The sequence below is a fragment of the Hetaerina americana genome, unplaced genomic scaffold (assembly GCF_022747635.1).
Source record: "Hetaerina americana unplaced genomic scaffold, ioHetAmer1.1.p SCAF_17, whole genome shotgun sequence".
Lineage (NCBI taxonomy): Eukaryota > Metazoa > Arthropoda > Insecta > Odonata > Calopterygidae > Hetaerina > Hetaerina americana.
The window spans coordinates 494,546-508,696 of NW_027286730.1; the positions used below are offsets into that span (position 1 = coordinate 494,546).

The 14,151-nt window shown below is 35.0% G+C and overlaps 2 protein-coding genes across 2 annotated transcripts in view; both read left to right on the top strand.

The window, feature by feature from the left end:
• The first annotated feature begins 943 nt into the window (after positions 1-943).
• Positions 944-9,502, top strand: Pfdn1 (prefoldin 1). Its single transcript, XM_071584225.1, has 4 exons — positions 944-1,201; positions 1,336-1,458; positions 6,147-6,275; positions 6,380-9,502. Exons 1-4 carry the CDS (start codon positions 1,166-1,168, stop codon positions 6,482-6,484), a joined length of 393 nt encoding a protein of 130 aa, XP_071440326.1. The 5' UTR covers positions 944-1,165; the 3' UTR covers positions 6,485-9,502.
• A 3,965-nt stretch (positions 9,503-13,467) lies between these two features.
• LOC139687149 (lysosomal alpha-mannosidase-like) overlaps positions 13,468-14,151 on the top strand; it is a 54,923-nt gene continuing 54,239 nt past the window's right edge. Inside the window, exon 1 of the mRNA XM_071584282.1 lies at positions 13,468-13,905. Coding sequence (XP_071440383.1) covers positions 13,801-13,905 — 105 coding nt within the window. The 5' untranslated portion in view covers positions 13,468-13,800. The remainder of the gene's footprint in view (positions 13,906-14,151) is intronic.

Genomic DNA, 14,151 nt, shown 5'->3' on the forward strand with positions numbered 1-14,151 from the left:
ATGAAGAACCAATGGAATCTGGAATGGTGGAAGGAATATTTGGAAAAATGAAGTCATTAACCGATTGGACTAATTGGCTTAAACGTGGAAAAAAAATAAATGTGGTAAGTCCCAGTTATTGTGGATTAAAAATTTCTTTGGCAAATGAACATGGAAATAGATAGTGTAGTATCAAGAACGCTCACTAGAAAGCAGCAATAATGTAAACAGCGCCTTGAGGTCAGGGATATGAAAGGGAAACCTTATTGCTAGCTCATTAGACGTGGAACAGGACAATTCTGGATTAGAGTAGTGTTACACCAGTCATTTAAAATTAACCATTATGATAAAAATATACCATTTAATTAAATAAATCATACAACCACATTAACTCACAAATATAGGTAATACTCTATCTCTAAACATAAATTCTTAAATGTGATATTGTCGCAAAGGAATCCGCCAATCGAGTGGTTGACAGTTATACAATCGAATTTTCACATAATGAATTTAGTTGTAGGTTGAGGGCAGCCTACAATAAGTAATATTCCAATTCACTTTAGCTCCAATGGTGTAGACACAGATGTGAGATCTTAATTGGTTAATTTCTAGATTAACTTCGCATGAATTAGTGCATGAAAGATGAACAAAATACAGTCATGAATCCATATCTAATATAAAGGATTGCATGGGTCGTGTGGAGTAAGAGAGCAAATATCTCTCCTTTCTTGTAGCCAGTTTAGTTTGACGTAGAGAATGACACCATAATTCATATGACATTGAAAGAGGGTATGGTTATGCGTTCAATGATATAGTAGATACCTTCGCAGGGAAGAATAGTAAGAATCACTTCGAAATGAAATACCCTGAAAGCGAGTTTAACGATAAATAATCATGCCCTTTTCTCTTCACGTCTACGCACTTTATTGGAATCGCCCCTACTCATTGGTATTGTGACAGGCGCCACAAGTTTGTTTCACTTTATTGCGAGGAATAACTTTAAGTTCCCTATGTCTCAACCAACATTTGAAGGTCTAAGAATATAATTTCAAAGATTGCACTTCTGATGGGCGATTAAACTAAGCTGGTAATAATGTGCAAGGCGTTACTGTATTCGCTGTTCGTTATTGCTTTATTTCTGAGTGACCGTCAGGGCGTCGAGATCTGCAGTTAAAGTCCTACGAAAATGGCGAAGCAGGCAGTGGACCTAGAGTTGAAGAAGGTAAACCAACATATTTATTAATTTCTTCCTCTGTGTTGGTCTTGCCCTTTTTTTGTGCAAAGTTATTTGATTAATTGGTTACGTTGTGACCATGTCGTGACTCATACATGTGACAATGTCATATTCCATTTTAGGCATTTACAGACCTCCAGCAAAAAATGCAAGAAACTAGTCAGAAAATAAAGCTAGCGGATGTTCAGATAGATTCGTTAAAAAGAGCAATTCATCACTCTCAATTGACGGACAAAGAAGTTACGGTAATTATTGAAACTCTAGCATTCATTTGGTTTTGATTTCATTGTTAGGAATGTGACCGTGTCAAGTGACTCGTGGTTTTGCAAGGGTGTTAAAACTCGTAGATTTAACACCCTTGCAAAGTTTTAAATAGAAAATTCTTTAATGTACGTAAAATATTTTGAAATGGTTTGGTCATTTTTGTGTTTGGTGTAACTTAAGAAAGGTTTTTAAGTAGAAGCCACCTGACTTCTTTCCAAACCAATCCTCATTCCTTCCATGCTTGTGAAATTTGAAGCTGCTTGAAAGCCATTGTTTTCAAAATTTTGGTTTTGCTTAAAGAGTTACATTTATCCTAATGTAGTAAATGTCAGCTGTTGTGGCGTTATCGTAAACCTGGGTAGAAGTTAGTAATTCCTGGGTTAAAGTAGTAAATTCTGCGGCGGAGAAATTGCCGAAGATCAATCATTTCTAATTTACGTGACCCATATTCAGATAATTAAAATCAATTAGCAGATAATGTTTCTTTCTGGGTTGTTTTTTAAGTATGTAATTAGAATAATCATCTAGCGGCCAAAAGCATGGAAAATCACTTTTGAGTTAGTGAGGGATGATAAAACCTTCAAAGAGTTCGTTGAACAAATTCGGACAAGAAGAAAATTCAAATTCAGTAGAAGCTTTAAATATAGTATAGGACTGCTACAATACAACAAGAACTGGTTTTCTGAAATAGTTTTGACGACGTGGAGTTGGGAAAGAAGGGGAATAAACTGGCGCATATTCATGCTAGGATTGTAACAAATAAGATGGAGAAATTATTGCAATAATTTTAAGGTAATCTATTTCAGAGGAAAGACCTGAGTCAATGGATAGTAGTCATAGTATTGAAAATAAAATTCGGAATGGGGGTATTGAATATTATAATGAATCTTTCGGATATTTCAGCAAGGATTGAAAAAGAGGAAAAAGTAATTCTGTATTGAATACAAAAAAAATTCTTATAAGCCGCACAAATTTCAGGGTGTAAGATTGTTGCTTTACTGATCAAAGCACTCGACCTTTGGGAGATGTGGTTTGAATCCCGGTCAAGACGAATGATTGTAATGTGCATTAGCGGATTATTACTTTAAAAATAGTTAATGGTGCGGTATCTCCCTTTTTCTTTGAATTTATCTATGGTAAAACCTAGTGCCTTGAAAGTTGGATTAAACCTCGTGGACTGCGGCGCAAATACGTCTTATCTTGTTCTTTTAAAGCCCCAAAATTTCGGAGTGTAAGAGGGCAACCTCGGTAGCTTAACTGACGAAAGCTCTCGACAGAACATCGAGGTTCCAATCACGGCCATGCCGAATCATCTGTACACTGGAATTGTCGTCCTGTAATGAACATCATAAAAAGTCTTAAAAGAACAATGAATAAATCGTAGTAGTATGTAACGCTTAAATAATATGGTTTCGAATGAAAATGGAGAAGGGAATTAGAGTGTGTAGTTGAGAAAGAATTCTGTCCCTAAAGAAAAAGGATGGTAACAATTAACCCATATTGATTTCATTTGGTGATGGTGCTCTTTTCCCTCATTGTTCCTATTTGCAGTACTGTATGTAGAGGAAAACCCTTCTGAATAATGTGGCAAAACACAAAAAATAATCACTTGTGTACTGTAATAATACAGTGAAATTACTCAAATTCTAAGATATAGAGCTCGAGTCAATTGAATAATGTGGTATGTGGGGTGATCACTGGGTAGAGGTAAAAGTGATCCCTTAGAAGCCAGGGAAACATTTTTGATTTAATTTTGATGGAAATGGAATCTTCAACACTCCATAGCTACTCAGTATGCTATGGATCCAATTTTCCTCACTTCTAATTCCTCCCAATAACATTATCTCTCTCTCAAACATGCCTGATAATTATTTATTTTCCATTCTTCCCCATACTAGCATCTCAAAAGCAACAACTTATGTTATCCCCTAACTTCAGTGACTAGTCTTGTGAGCTATACAATACTATGCTTCATATTAACGTTTTCACTAATTTTTTTCTTTCTTTCCCATCAATTCCCTCCTCTCTTCAAATGCATCTGTCCCTAATTAAGGTATTCTCTTAATATCCTTGTTAATTGTAATGTGTTTGTTTAAAATGCTTCGCAAAGAGATCAGTTTTACCTGCTCTAGATTATGCACTCCAACATTGTTTACCTCAGGTTTCAATGTCTGACTGGCTATTCAAAGCTTTAATCATCTCCAAATTTAAAGGACTTGCATATTTTCCAATACCAGCTGGAATTGCAGAGAAATTTTTCTCTAACCAAGAGTTAGAGTGAACGTTTTATTTTTGTTTTCCATTGAGAATATATTGGATGACAGTCGATTTTCAAGTGTACTCAAAATCTCTTTGATTGAGTTTGACTGGTATTCCCTCTGTTCTCCTCATTTGCATTATATTTGATCGATTTAATAATTTTGTAACCCAATTAGTTACCCGTTGCAATATTTTTACGATATATAGTAGAGCGGCCACTCAGTTGGGATTACCAGGAATTATTCAATACCTGAAAAGAATTGGTATTGAATGAGGTGAAGGGATAATTGTTTTGAAAAGTGGAGTTTTTTATGGAGATTGGAAATATGATAAGGAGAATTCGGAATTCCTTACAACTGGAATGTACCTTTTATCTTTAAGATGAATATTGTTTTTCCATAGGTCATTGTGCATGTAAGTTGTGACAAAATACAAAACAACTGCTGGCAATCTTGTGTGATACTGTTGGCAAATATAGTGACGAGAGATGATCCGCAAAGTATTCTTATCTGATTCGAAAATCTGGAATGAGGAAGAAATGTGCCTGATGAGAATTGGGAAGTCAGAAATAGTATTCCATATAATTAGTACCCACCCAGTTTGGAGCATTGTTAAGAAAAAGCTAATTTTCTGCATCCTGTTAATGTGGGTCCTTCACCAATAACAGTCAAGTTTATTTTTTCTGTTACATGTAGTTTTTTTATGGATTTTGTTGTTAGATTCCAATTCTAAAGCAGGTATGTCATGTGATGAAGCATATAATAATGAATGGGAGATTTAGAATTCTTACTTCCCCACCTTCATTTTTTCAGTTTATTTCCTTCAAAGAAATTGCTTCCCCATTTTTTAATTTTCAAATTATTTTAGTAACTTATACTAAATGTTATAATTATGTAGTAACTTGCTGTAACATAATGAGTCTTCCCTTTTTCATAGGCAGTGGACGTATAGTTAAAGCGTGCCATGTTTGATTGAAGAGTTCACCCTTGTACCCAAAGAATCAAGCCCTTTCATTGATAGTTTGCCAGTTTTACAATTGAGATAGTAAACCTGGGGCATTTGTCCACTTGTCTTAGATTTTAATTCTTAATTAGAGGAAAAAGCTAATAAGATTTTCTTTACTCAGAATGAGAAAATCACCAATGAAATAGTAACTTATGTGAATATTTTTTAATAGTCAATACCAGTTTTAAGCTGAAAAAATAAAGCTGTGGCAAATCTTTCAGTGGAAAATATGATCATCTTCATTGCAGTGAACACACAATTAGGAATGTCTTTGATTTATTCAGTTGTAAAATCACACCATGTAATTAGAGAGGGCACTCATACTGGAAAGTGGGAATATAGGAAGTGAGAGAGTTTTCAAATTAAAAGTTTAAGTAATGCATATAATTTTAACTTGCCTGTTAAAATTGTTCATTTTATGAAAGCTTTTACATTTTCAAACTTAGGAGAAAACAAAATTTTTACTTTCCATGGTAGCATTAATTTTCTTAAGTGGTAAAATTAAGAATACAGTGGGTAACAGTCAAATTTATTTATTTATTTGTTCTTAGTCTGAAAACAGCCCTTTTTGGCCTTTTACGTCGGACTGTTAGTAGTGATGACAATGGACATGAGTACGAACACCCCAGCCCTAGGTTGAGGAAAACCCATCCTGGCGGGAATTGAACCCGCGACCCTTGGGTTGGCAGACAGGGACGTTACCTCCTGGGCCTGTGGAGGGGCCTGCCCCCGGGGCCTGTGGAGTAATGTCCCAGTCTGGATGGAACAACTTTTCCAGTTTTTTTAATTTACTCAAAATCCCATTGATCGGTATTGACTGGTTTTCCTTCTCTGCCTCTCAAATGAAATGAAGAATTTAATTGCAATTATTTGATGATGAACGTTTTACTGGTTTATGATTTTACACATTGAATTACAAATTTCCTGATCCAAAGACTGAAAACTTGAAGAGTAAGTAGTAAGATTCATCTTAAGTTCTAAGCGTAGAAAGTTCTTGTAAACAGCGTGCATTGGTGAATTGCAAACTATTGTTTAAGCTAGAATGTAAAAAGCCTTCTAGTTAAGTTAAGTATGATTATTGTTAATTTTTGCTAACATTACTAATTGCATGATCATCTGTTTCCTTATAGCAGAAATTGGTGGACCCAGAGACTTAGAACTGGCAAACTTGAACATAAGTCTCTCTATACTACAGCAAGCACTCATGAGCCTGCATTATAAGAAACTATTTTTGGATCTATTTGCTTCCTAAATTCCTTCATACTGTGGGATACCTTTTCATACTCAACCGTTTCCCCAGCCTCCCCTGCATCAAAGTCTTTGGCCTCCCATTCTTTGCCAATATCTCCTGTGTGTACTTTTTAAGTATCATTAATTCTGAATTTTAAAAATATTTTCCCTTCAGGCTCTTCCAGGGGAAACAAACACATATTTAAGTGTTGGAAGGATGTTTCTGCTCACTGAAATTCCAGAGGTAAAAGAAATTCTTCAGAATAGAATGAAAACATGCGAAGAGAAAATAAAAACTCTTGAGGTAAGCATTTAATAAAGTTATAAATATATTCATTAATTTATAAAACTTGTGAACCTGAATTTAATTTAAATATGGTAGCTAATAATTATGTGGTTTATACACAGGGAAGCAAGACATTCTTAGATAGGAGCTTGAAAGACAGCAAAAATAATTTGAGGGAAATGGTGCAACAACGACAAGAAATGGCATCTATACCAGAATCAAGTTAATGCATTATGTTTCAGAATGTTGTTGAATGTCCCAAATTTTGTTTGTTGGTTATTTATGAATGTAATGGTAAAGGTGAGTTTGCCCTGTCTAATTCATTTCATGCTTTTCTAAGTTTTTAAATCTAAATTTTTTCGTGAAATCTTTTGTAACATATCCATTTAAACTTATAAAAACTGTAAAAGAACAATAAATTATTAGCATTTTAACTCAAACTTGAGGTCAAACTCCCTTGATTGCAGTTATCTATTCCTTTGTATTCTTATTTTTCACCCATATCCCTTTCTATGATATTTTGTTGTAAATCCCATATTTTCTTTGTGACCACCTTTTGAGATCCACATCTATGAGTCAGATGTAGCAGTTTTCTTACCTTTATCAGTTCGAATGTCGTTGAATAATCATTCTCCTATTTTTCACAATTATTCATATTCTTTTAGGTCGGTTATAAAGTCCTGACTGAAGAAATCTAATGATCATGGATGAAGATATGTAAAAGAAAGAATAATGTTCAAGGGTTGTTTCAATGTATGGTCTTAAGGGATATGATAAAATAGAATTTCTGGCCTTAAGTAAAGAACTTTTTCCATTGAAGTGAGTCCCAGATCTCATTACTTTCAATGAACCTCAAATAATGTCGTTCAACATTACAAAAATCCACCTAATTTAATGAGTTCTTCCATGAATGAGGGAAATTGCTATGTCACGTGTCTGTATCTCTTTTACATGTACAAGACTTAAAAGTTAGTTGATAAATTAGTTGACTCCTAGTCCTCAGGAAAGTGAGTGAAGACATGAGTATTAACTGACACCTAACTCACACTGACTGACATTATGGATTGAAAATTTGGAATTGTGTAGTTTAACTTTAAAATATGTCAAGGAATTATTTTTCAATTTCATTGCCTTCTGTGTGTGTGGAGCAGATGACACTTTCAGAGCAGTAAGTTTATGTTGTTGGTCACTACATCTCATGTCCATGGGTGTTGACGTGCCACCACAGTTCTTTGGTGCTGCAAGAATTAAAGTCATATCATGATTTATTTTGTTAATCCAGCAATTCTTTAACTACCAAAAATATGCACTATGTAAAGAAATGGTAGTCATGTGAAACAGTGAGTGGTGAAAGGAAATATTTACGAATCTTCCTTGTCCCACCCTAAATTAAACCTGCTGGTGCTATATATTAACAATCAAGCATTAACACTTGTAATTCCTCCTTTTTTTGATGCAAAAATAAGAATTTTGATCATAATGTTGAGTTATTGTTATTTTTTACTGTTGTAACATTTTTCCTTTTCTGTTATGTACTTCGGAAAATAACAGTGAACATTTTTCTGTATATCTCCGACAAAAATAATGCTGTTAAACGTCAGCAGTATATATTCGATTAACATGATTTTTATTGTAAAATTAATGGTAATTGCCATTTTGTAAAATGAGGATCAGTGGTGAATTCCTCTTTGCAAAAAAAAGTTAAGGCATGTTTAACTTTCTGATACCAAGAGCTATACATGGATGTCTTATTGGCATCTTAATTGTGTGCTTCAGCAGCTCTTTTGATGTGTTATTGGCTTACAAATTAAGGGATAAAGCTCAACTTACCAAGGACATCGCATACTCTTTGGAAACTCCATTTTTGTTAATCAAAGTCTTGAATATCTTAAAATATTCTGCAAGTCCCAGTGGCCATTTTTTAGATTATTTCTTTGAAAAGAGAATAACAAGTCACTTAAGAGGTCATCCTGAACATTTTATGAAGCTGGTCTGATGAATTAATTTATGAAAATCTGCTCTAAGAAGAGGACTTAGAATGGGTTGCTTGACTTTTATAGAATTGTAGAAAACATTTTTGAATTGCAATCAATAGTTAGTTGTCTGACCTACACCAGTTGGATGGTTTTTATTTTGTAGTGAGCAGACGTGTTCACATCGACAAAATTTTCTCCTAAGAATCCTCAACATATAGGTATTGAGTCTTGGAGTATCCTTGGAGTGTTGTTTCAAGTGCACTAAACATAAAAATGCTGGCATTAGACTTATTCTTGTGTTTTATGTGAATCATTTGTTAAAGGTTGGTAAGGTGTGACCTGATCCAAGATAAATTTATACAATTAATTCTAATACTAATTAACTTGGAGTAGAGAATGTTATGATTTTAAGTATCAAGTGCTTAAGATAATTGAAAAAATCCCTGTAATATCTGTGTCCATAAAACCTCCCAAATTATTTCTTTAATAATTTCATAGGCTGTAGCAAAGCTTATCTCTCTCTTTACGAAACCATGCTGAGAGAAAGATATAAGTGGCTTAAATTATTAACTATTGATTATAAGATAGCTTTAAATAGTGACAGGTTAATATTAACATAAGAGGGGTTAAGAGATAATTTTGACTGCTGGTTTAATAATTGGTATAATCATTCCATCTCACCCTACAGACCATTTTGTTGTCATTAGAGAGTTTGATTTCTTCTGCTGCGTTAGTGTATGTGTTGTCAGAAATATTGAGTTCAGAAATTTTTTCTCATTATGGATTGGTTGACTAACACTTTTGACGAGCTGGCAAAGAATTGGTTTTGGCGAAAACACTTGTAAATACCACAAGTAATGGAGGTATATATGGAAATTCCTAGGTATTCAGGTGTACGATATCTGTTAAACTATAATAGGTTAGGCATGGATTCAGGTATAGCAGTCAGCAGTTTTCTAGGAGTAGATGCAGATACAGGTCATAATTTAGTACTAATGAGGTATCACATTGCATAGATTCAAGAGTATAAAATGGAAGACATGAGATTATAGAATGAAGAAGCATTAACTGGGATAAAAAGGAAGGAGTGCCAGAAGTCGGTGGGAAAATTGATGAGTGAGGGCAGGAAAATTAGTTTGATGCAACTGGGTCTTGCATTCTACTCTTCACTCCAACATGTACTGACTCACCTCCACCCATCTCCCTGCCCCATGTACATAGATGTGGGCAAGAGTTGTTACCTGAGGATGTAAAAATCAAAATAAAATACTGGAATAACAAAATGTTTGTTTTTTGTTTGATTGCAAGACTACATTACTGTGAAAAGTTTTCATGGAAAGTATAAAAAAATGAAATGCCTTCCAAGTAATTATTTTGCCAAAAGATGTTTCAAGATTGTAGTAATAAGCAGTTAAAAAATTAGGATCACAAAACATTGAATTTTCACCTGTGGGTTTTAAATTTGGGAGGTTCTTGTGAAAAGTGTAGAGGTTTTATTTAGGTTATTTTCAATGGAAATAGGACTAAATCTGCGCACTTAATGAATGAAGAGAAAAATAAATATGCATAATTTTATTGGAAATACATAAGCATTATAGGGTTTAATTAACGGAAATAAAATTAACGAACATCTCCGCATGAGTAAACAATGAGAGGCTTAGTGATAAAATAAGATGAAAAAACATCTCTGAAGGAAACCGATTTGTGGTTATTGGAATCAGAATAATGCACAAGTTTCAAAAATGTAGTAAGCGTGAGAAGTATCCCTCTATGGTTATTTAACTGAAAAAGGTGACATTGTCCAAATTTTGACGGAAGAAAATTTATAAAGTAGAATGAATAAGTGTGAAGCTTTTCTAAATGTTTGTATAAATTATTTAACATTAAAATAGGAATAGGAGAGGGTGTTCTATAATTGCATATGTATTTGAGTAATAATAAACATTTTAAAAGTTAAAATCTGAGTGGACTATTTGCTACTTTCAATTTTTATCATAGAAAAACATTTTACATTGTATAACTGTTCAAACGAAGTTAAATTTTCATGACGAGGCCAGGGAAATTTCAGTTTTTCTTCTAGTCATGCTGTAGCTTCCAAAAATGTGCATTTTGTCATAGATGGGGATCTTGAAACTATTAAGTGACTTCTATGCTGTTTGTTATTGATTTCTTTTAGAGAATGATAATGCAAATTAAATTAGTGCAATGTGACATATCTATTGTGACATTATCATTCCATATATATTCCCTTTCTCAAGTATTTGTTTAGGAACAGTACCGATTTTTAAATATATTTTGTAGGTTCTCCTGAATGAACTTTATGTAGTAATGTTACACTTTGATTGGAACATGATCGTAGACAAATGAAGAGATGGTAGAGAGGTTGAGGACTGGTTTAGGAACAAGACATGACTCAGGGGAGAAAGCGATAGAATTCTGCTAGATATGGCTCAAACATAATAAATACAGGGTTTAAAGACCAAAAAAGACATAGGTACACCTGGAAAATGCACGGGTATTCAGGAATATATCAGTTCTATATTATATTATGATAAGGCACAGAGTAGATGTGTATTGCCTGATTCAAGAAGATAAAATGGAACACAGTTTAGGAAATGGATTTTGGAGCCATTAACTGGAATAACCAGAAAGGAATATGAGCTGGCTTTAGAGTGTTAGTATGAGTCAGGACAGGGAGCTGAGTACTCGAGGGGAAAAAGTGGGAACAAATAAGAATAGGGATTTTGAAAGCCGCAATAGAAACTATAAGAACTTGTCAATGGGAAAAGGGTCAAGAAAACATGGATTATGGAAGAGATGATTATAAATATAGAAGAGAGAAGGAACTGGGGGGATGAAAATAAGTAGTAGTGTTTAGGGGAGGCGGCCGACAGCTAAGGTCATTTGTGCCATTAGGGGTGGAGAGAAACCTGGCATCGGCATTAGCCTACCCTTAATGAAAGGCTCCATGTGGCCCGCAGCTTAACAAACGTCCCATCTGAAGGATGGCAACTCACTCGAAGTGCCCTCCACAGAGCACCTCAAGGAGGGATTGAGATACCACTGAAAAATATTCTATACCACTGGGATTCAAACCCTGGGTCAGACGTCAGTATGATAACCACTATATCATCTCGATCCCCATGAAAATAAGGAATGAGGTAGAAGGAATTATAAAGAGTTAAATAGCAACTGAGATGGTTTACAAATAGAGCAAAAGAAACATGATGGAAGATGCAGCATGAGGATAAGGAAATTTTGCAGGAAGATGAAATAACTAACCGTAAGTAAAAAGGGAAAATTTTTGCAAACAATCATAGATTCAAGATAGATGGAAGAAATCTATAGGTGGTATATGGTAAAGAATGAAAACTTACAAGCTTAGACACATAAGGGGAGTAATACGTAGATGAGGATACCTTAGGTCCATGCTTCTTGATACCAAAATAGGAAGGGAAATAAAATCAAATAAAGCCATGTGGATTGGATAAAATTCCAATAAAACTACTTAAAGGCTTAAGAAAAGGTTGGTGGAAGAGTATCTATGCACTTATTAGTAGAATTTATGAGGGAGGAATTTGGCTGGAAGACTTCATCAGATCAGTGTTAGTTCCTATTCCAAAAATGGGAAAGGCAGCCATATGTGAGGACAGCAGAGCGATGAGTTTCATTTCACAATCAGCTAAAGTGGTTGTCAGGATCATCAATGAGAGGATGTAGTGGTGAGAGTAGGGCAAATAATTATGTAGGGGATGATTAATTTATGTTTGAATGTGGGAGAGGCACGCATGTCATAGCTGTAATAAGGTTACTAATAAATAGGAGCATAGAATTAAATCAGGAGTAGAAGTAGTTTTAAAGGAGAAAATCGATAGCTGAGGTCGTTTTTGAAGGATGGAAAAGGGGGAGGAGTAGAGAGAAACTCGAGAAAGAGATCAGGTTTTGTGTTGTAAGGAGAGGCAAGGGAATTGGCGTCATAGCGATTGATAACGATTATGAATGAGCTGCCATGTAATTATGACCCGACCAGCTAATCATTGGAAAATTATTTTTGTGACAGGTCCTGCCGTATGCGGCGGACGCATTATAATAATTGTGGAACAGGTGATTACGGCCCGGCAATTTACGATGAAGGGGGCCATTTCGATTAGCCGGCAGCAGAATAAATCATAAATTGACAGCAACTGTTGGAGGACCCGTACCTCTCGGACATTGTTCAAAGTAAAATGTCTAGTCTATGAACAATTTTGATACCATGTAATCATCCGCGATTTGGAGTAAAATTAATACATTCTTGTGATGCTATACGTATGGTTATTATTTTCAAACCTGTGGGGGTATTCCTCATAGTATAGATACCATTCGGTCTTAGTCTCTTCGGCTCTTAGTCTCTATGAGGACTACGGCCACCATAATTTGAATATAAAACTTACATGTATATACAGCCTGCATGCGAATATTGGTTGAATATTCTTCTACTGTCAAGCGGAGTATTAGCTATGTCATGTAACCCTGTTTTAATAAATAATGGGGGATATAACGAACTGCTTACTGGCATCTCTGCCAGCGGTGTGATACCGCCTAAAATGAGATTTACCGCCCAAAGAAAATGAGAACGAGTTTCGGGCGAAGTTATACCGCGCTAGCTTGTCGGGGTCGACTACCTTATTTGGTATAAATATGACGGCAGTTACATTATATCGGTAGTCTTCAGCTGCCGTATTATAAGTATTATATTTGGGATTAATATGGCGTTAAACGCAATTATGTTGAATAAAATGTGACTAAAACTGTTGCGTAAAAGCCGGTGAATAAAATTGGCGGTATTGGTTCTTCAAAAATATCGTAAAAACTACACTGCACGATTCCATTTTATCGATACGATTCACTCAATAACTTTGTATCGTTGATACACATAATTTTTGGCAGCATATATTAACATGTATTTTATTTCAATACTGGAGTCTTCAATTTTTTATGGAAAATACGTTACTTTCAATTGCGTTCGTCCTTGTAAGTAACACGGTGAAGTAGTGTTCCCTGATGTATTAATTTCATATTGTGTTAAGCTAACTTTAACCTCCAATTTTCTCGGAATATTGTTTTCCTCCTCTTACTTAGCAGTTGAATATACACAAATTATAATCTTCGGTTTGATTATACATATTTTCCAAGAACAAAACAACTGACATCGCGACTTGGAACACCTGGGGATCGTTTCGCAGTGCGCTTTCAGGCGTCCAAATTTCTCTCCCAGCGTGATTAGGAAAGGAAGGTTATCGCCTGGCGAATAACTTGTTTCGTTTCCCTTTGGTTTGTGACTGGTTCTTGTGATGAATTTAATGACTTCCACCTGAGTTCCTTTTCTTTCTTGACGTTGAAGACCAGCCTTCAACGAATGGGATCGGTAGTTGACGAACAAAAATGATCATTATTTGCGATAAAATTTGACAGCGACGCTATAAGTGAACACCTTTTCCTCTGTCGGTATCCTTCCATGGTGCAAGGTAGAATTTTTCTGAGATCGTCGTTCTTGAGGGATATCCGTGTTGTCGCGGCAGAATAAAATGTTTGAAAGAAGTCCCTGGATTTACGTGTGTTTTATTTGCCTGGGGAATGTCATTGCACTACCTTCTGTGTCACATAAATCAGAAGAAGTATGTGGCTACGAGGTGAGAGGCTGATTCAATTACCTGCAATTTAATTACCTCAAAAAGCATGAAACTCAAGGTGTGTTACACAGGGTTTGAGAAGTTTCAATGACATTTAAGGTCCATCGATGTTTATGAAAAGGGTTTTTCAAATTTTAAATATTTTAAAATTGAATATAACATATCAAAAATTTCTTGTAATATGCATTCGGCTGTCTTGTCATATCACCAAAGAATTAAACCATCCAAATTAGTTGTGCAACGGTT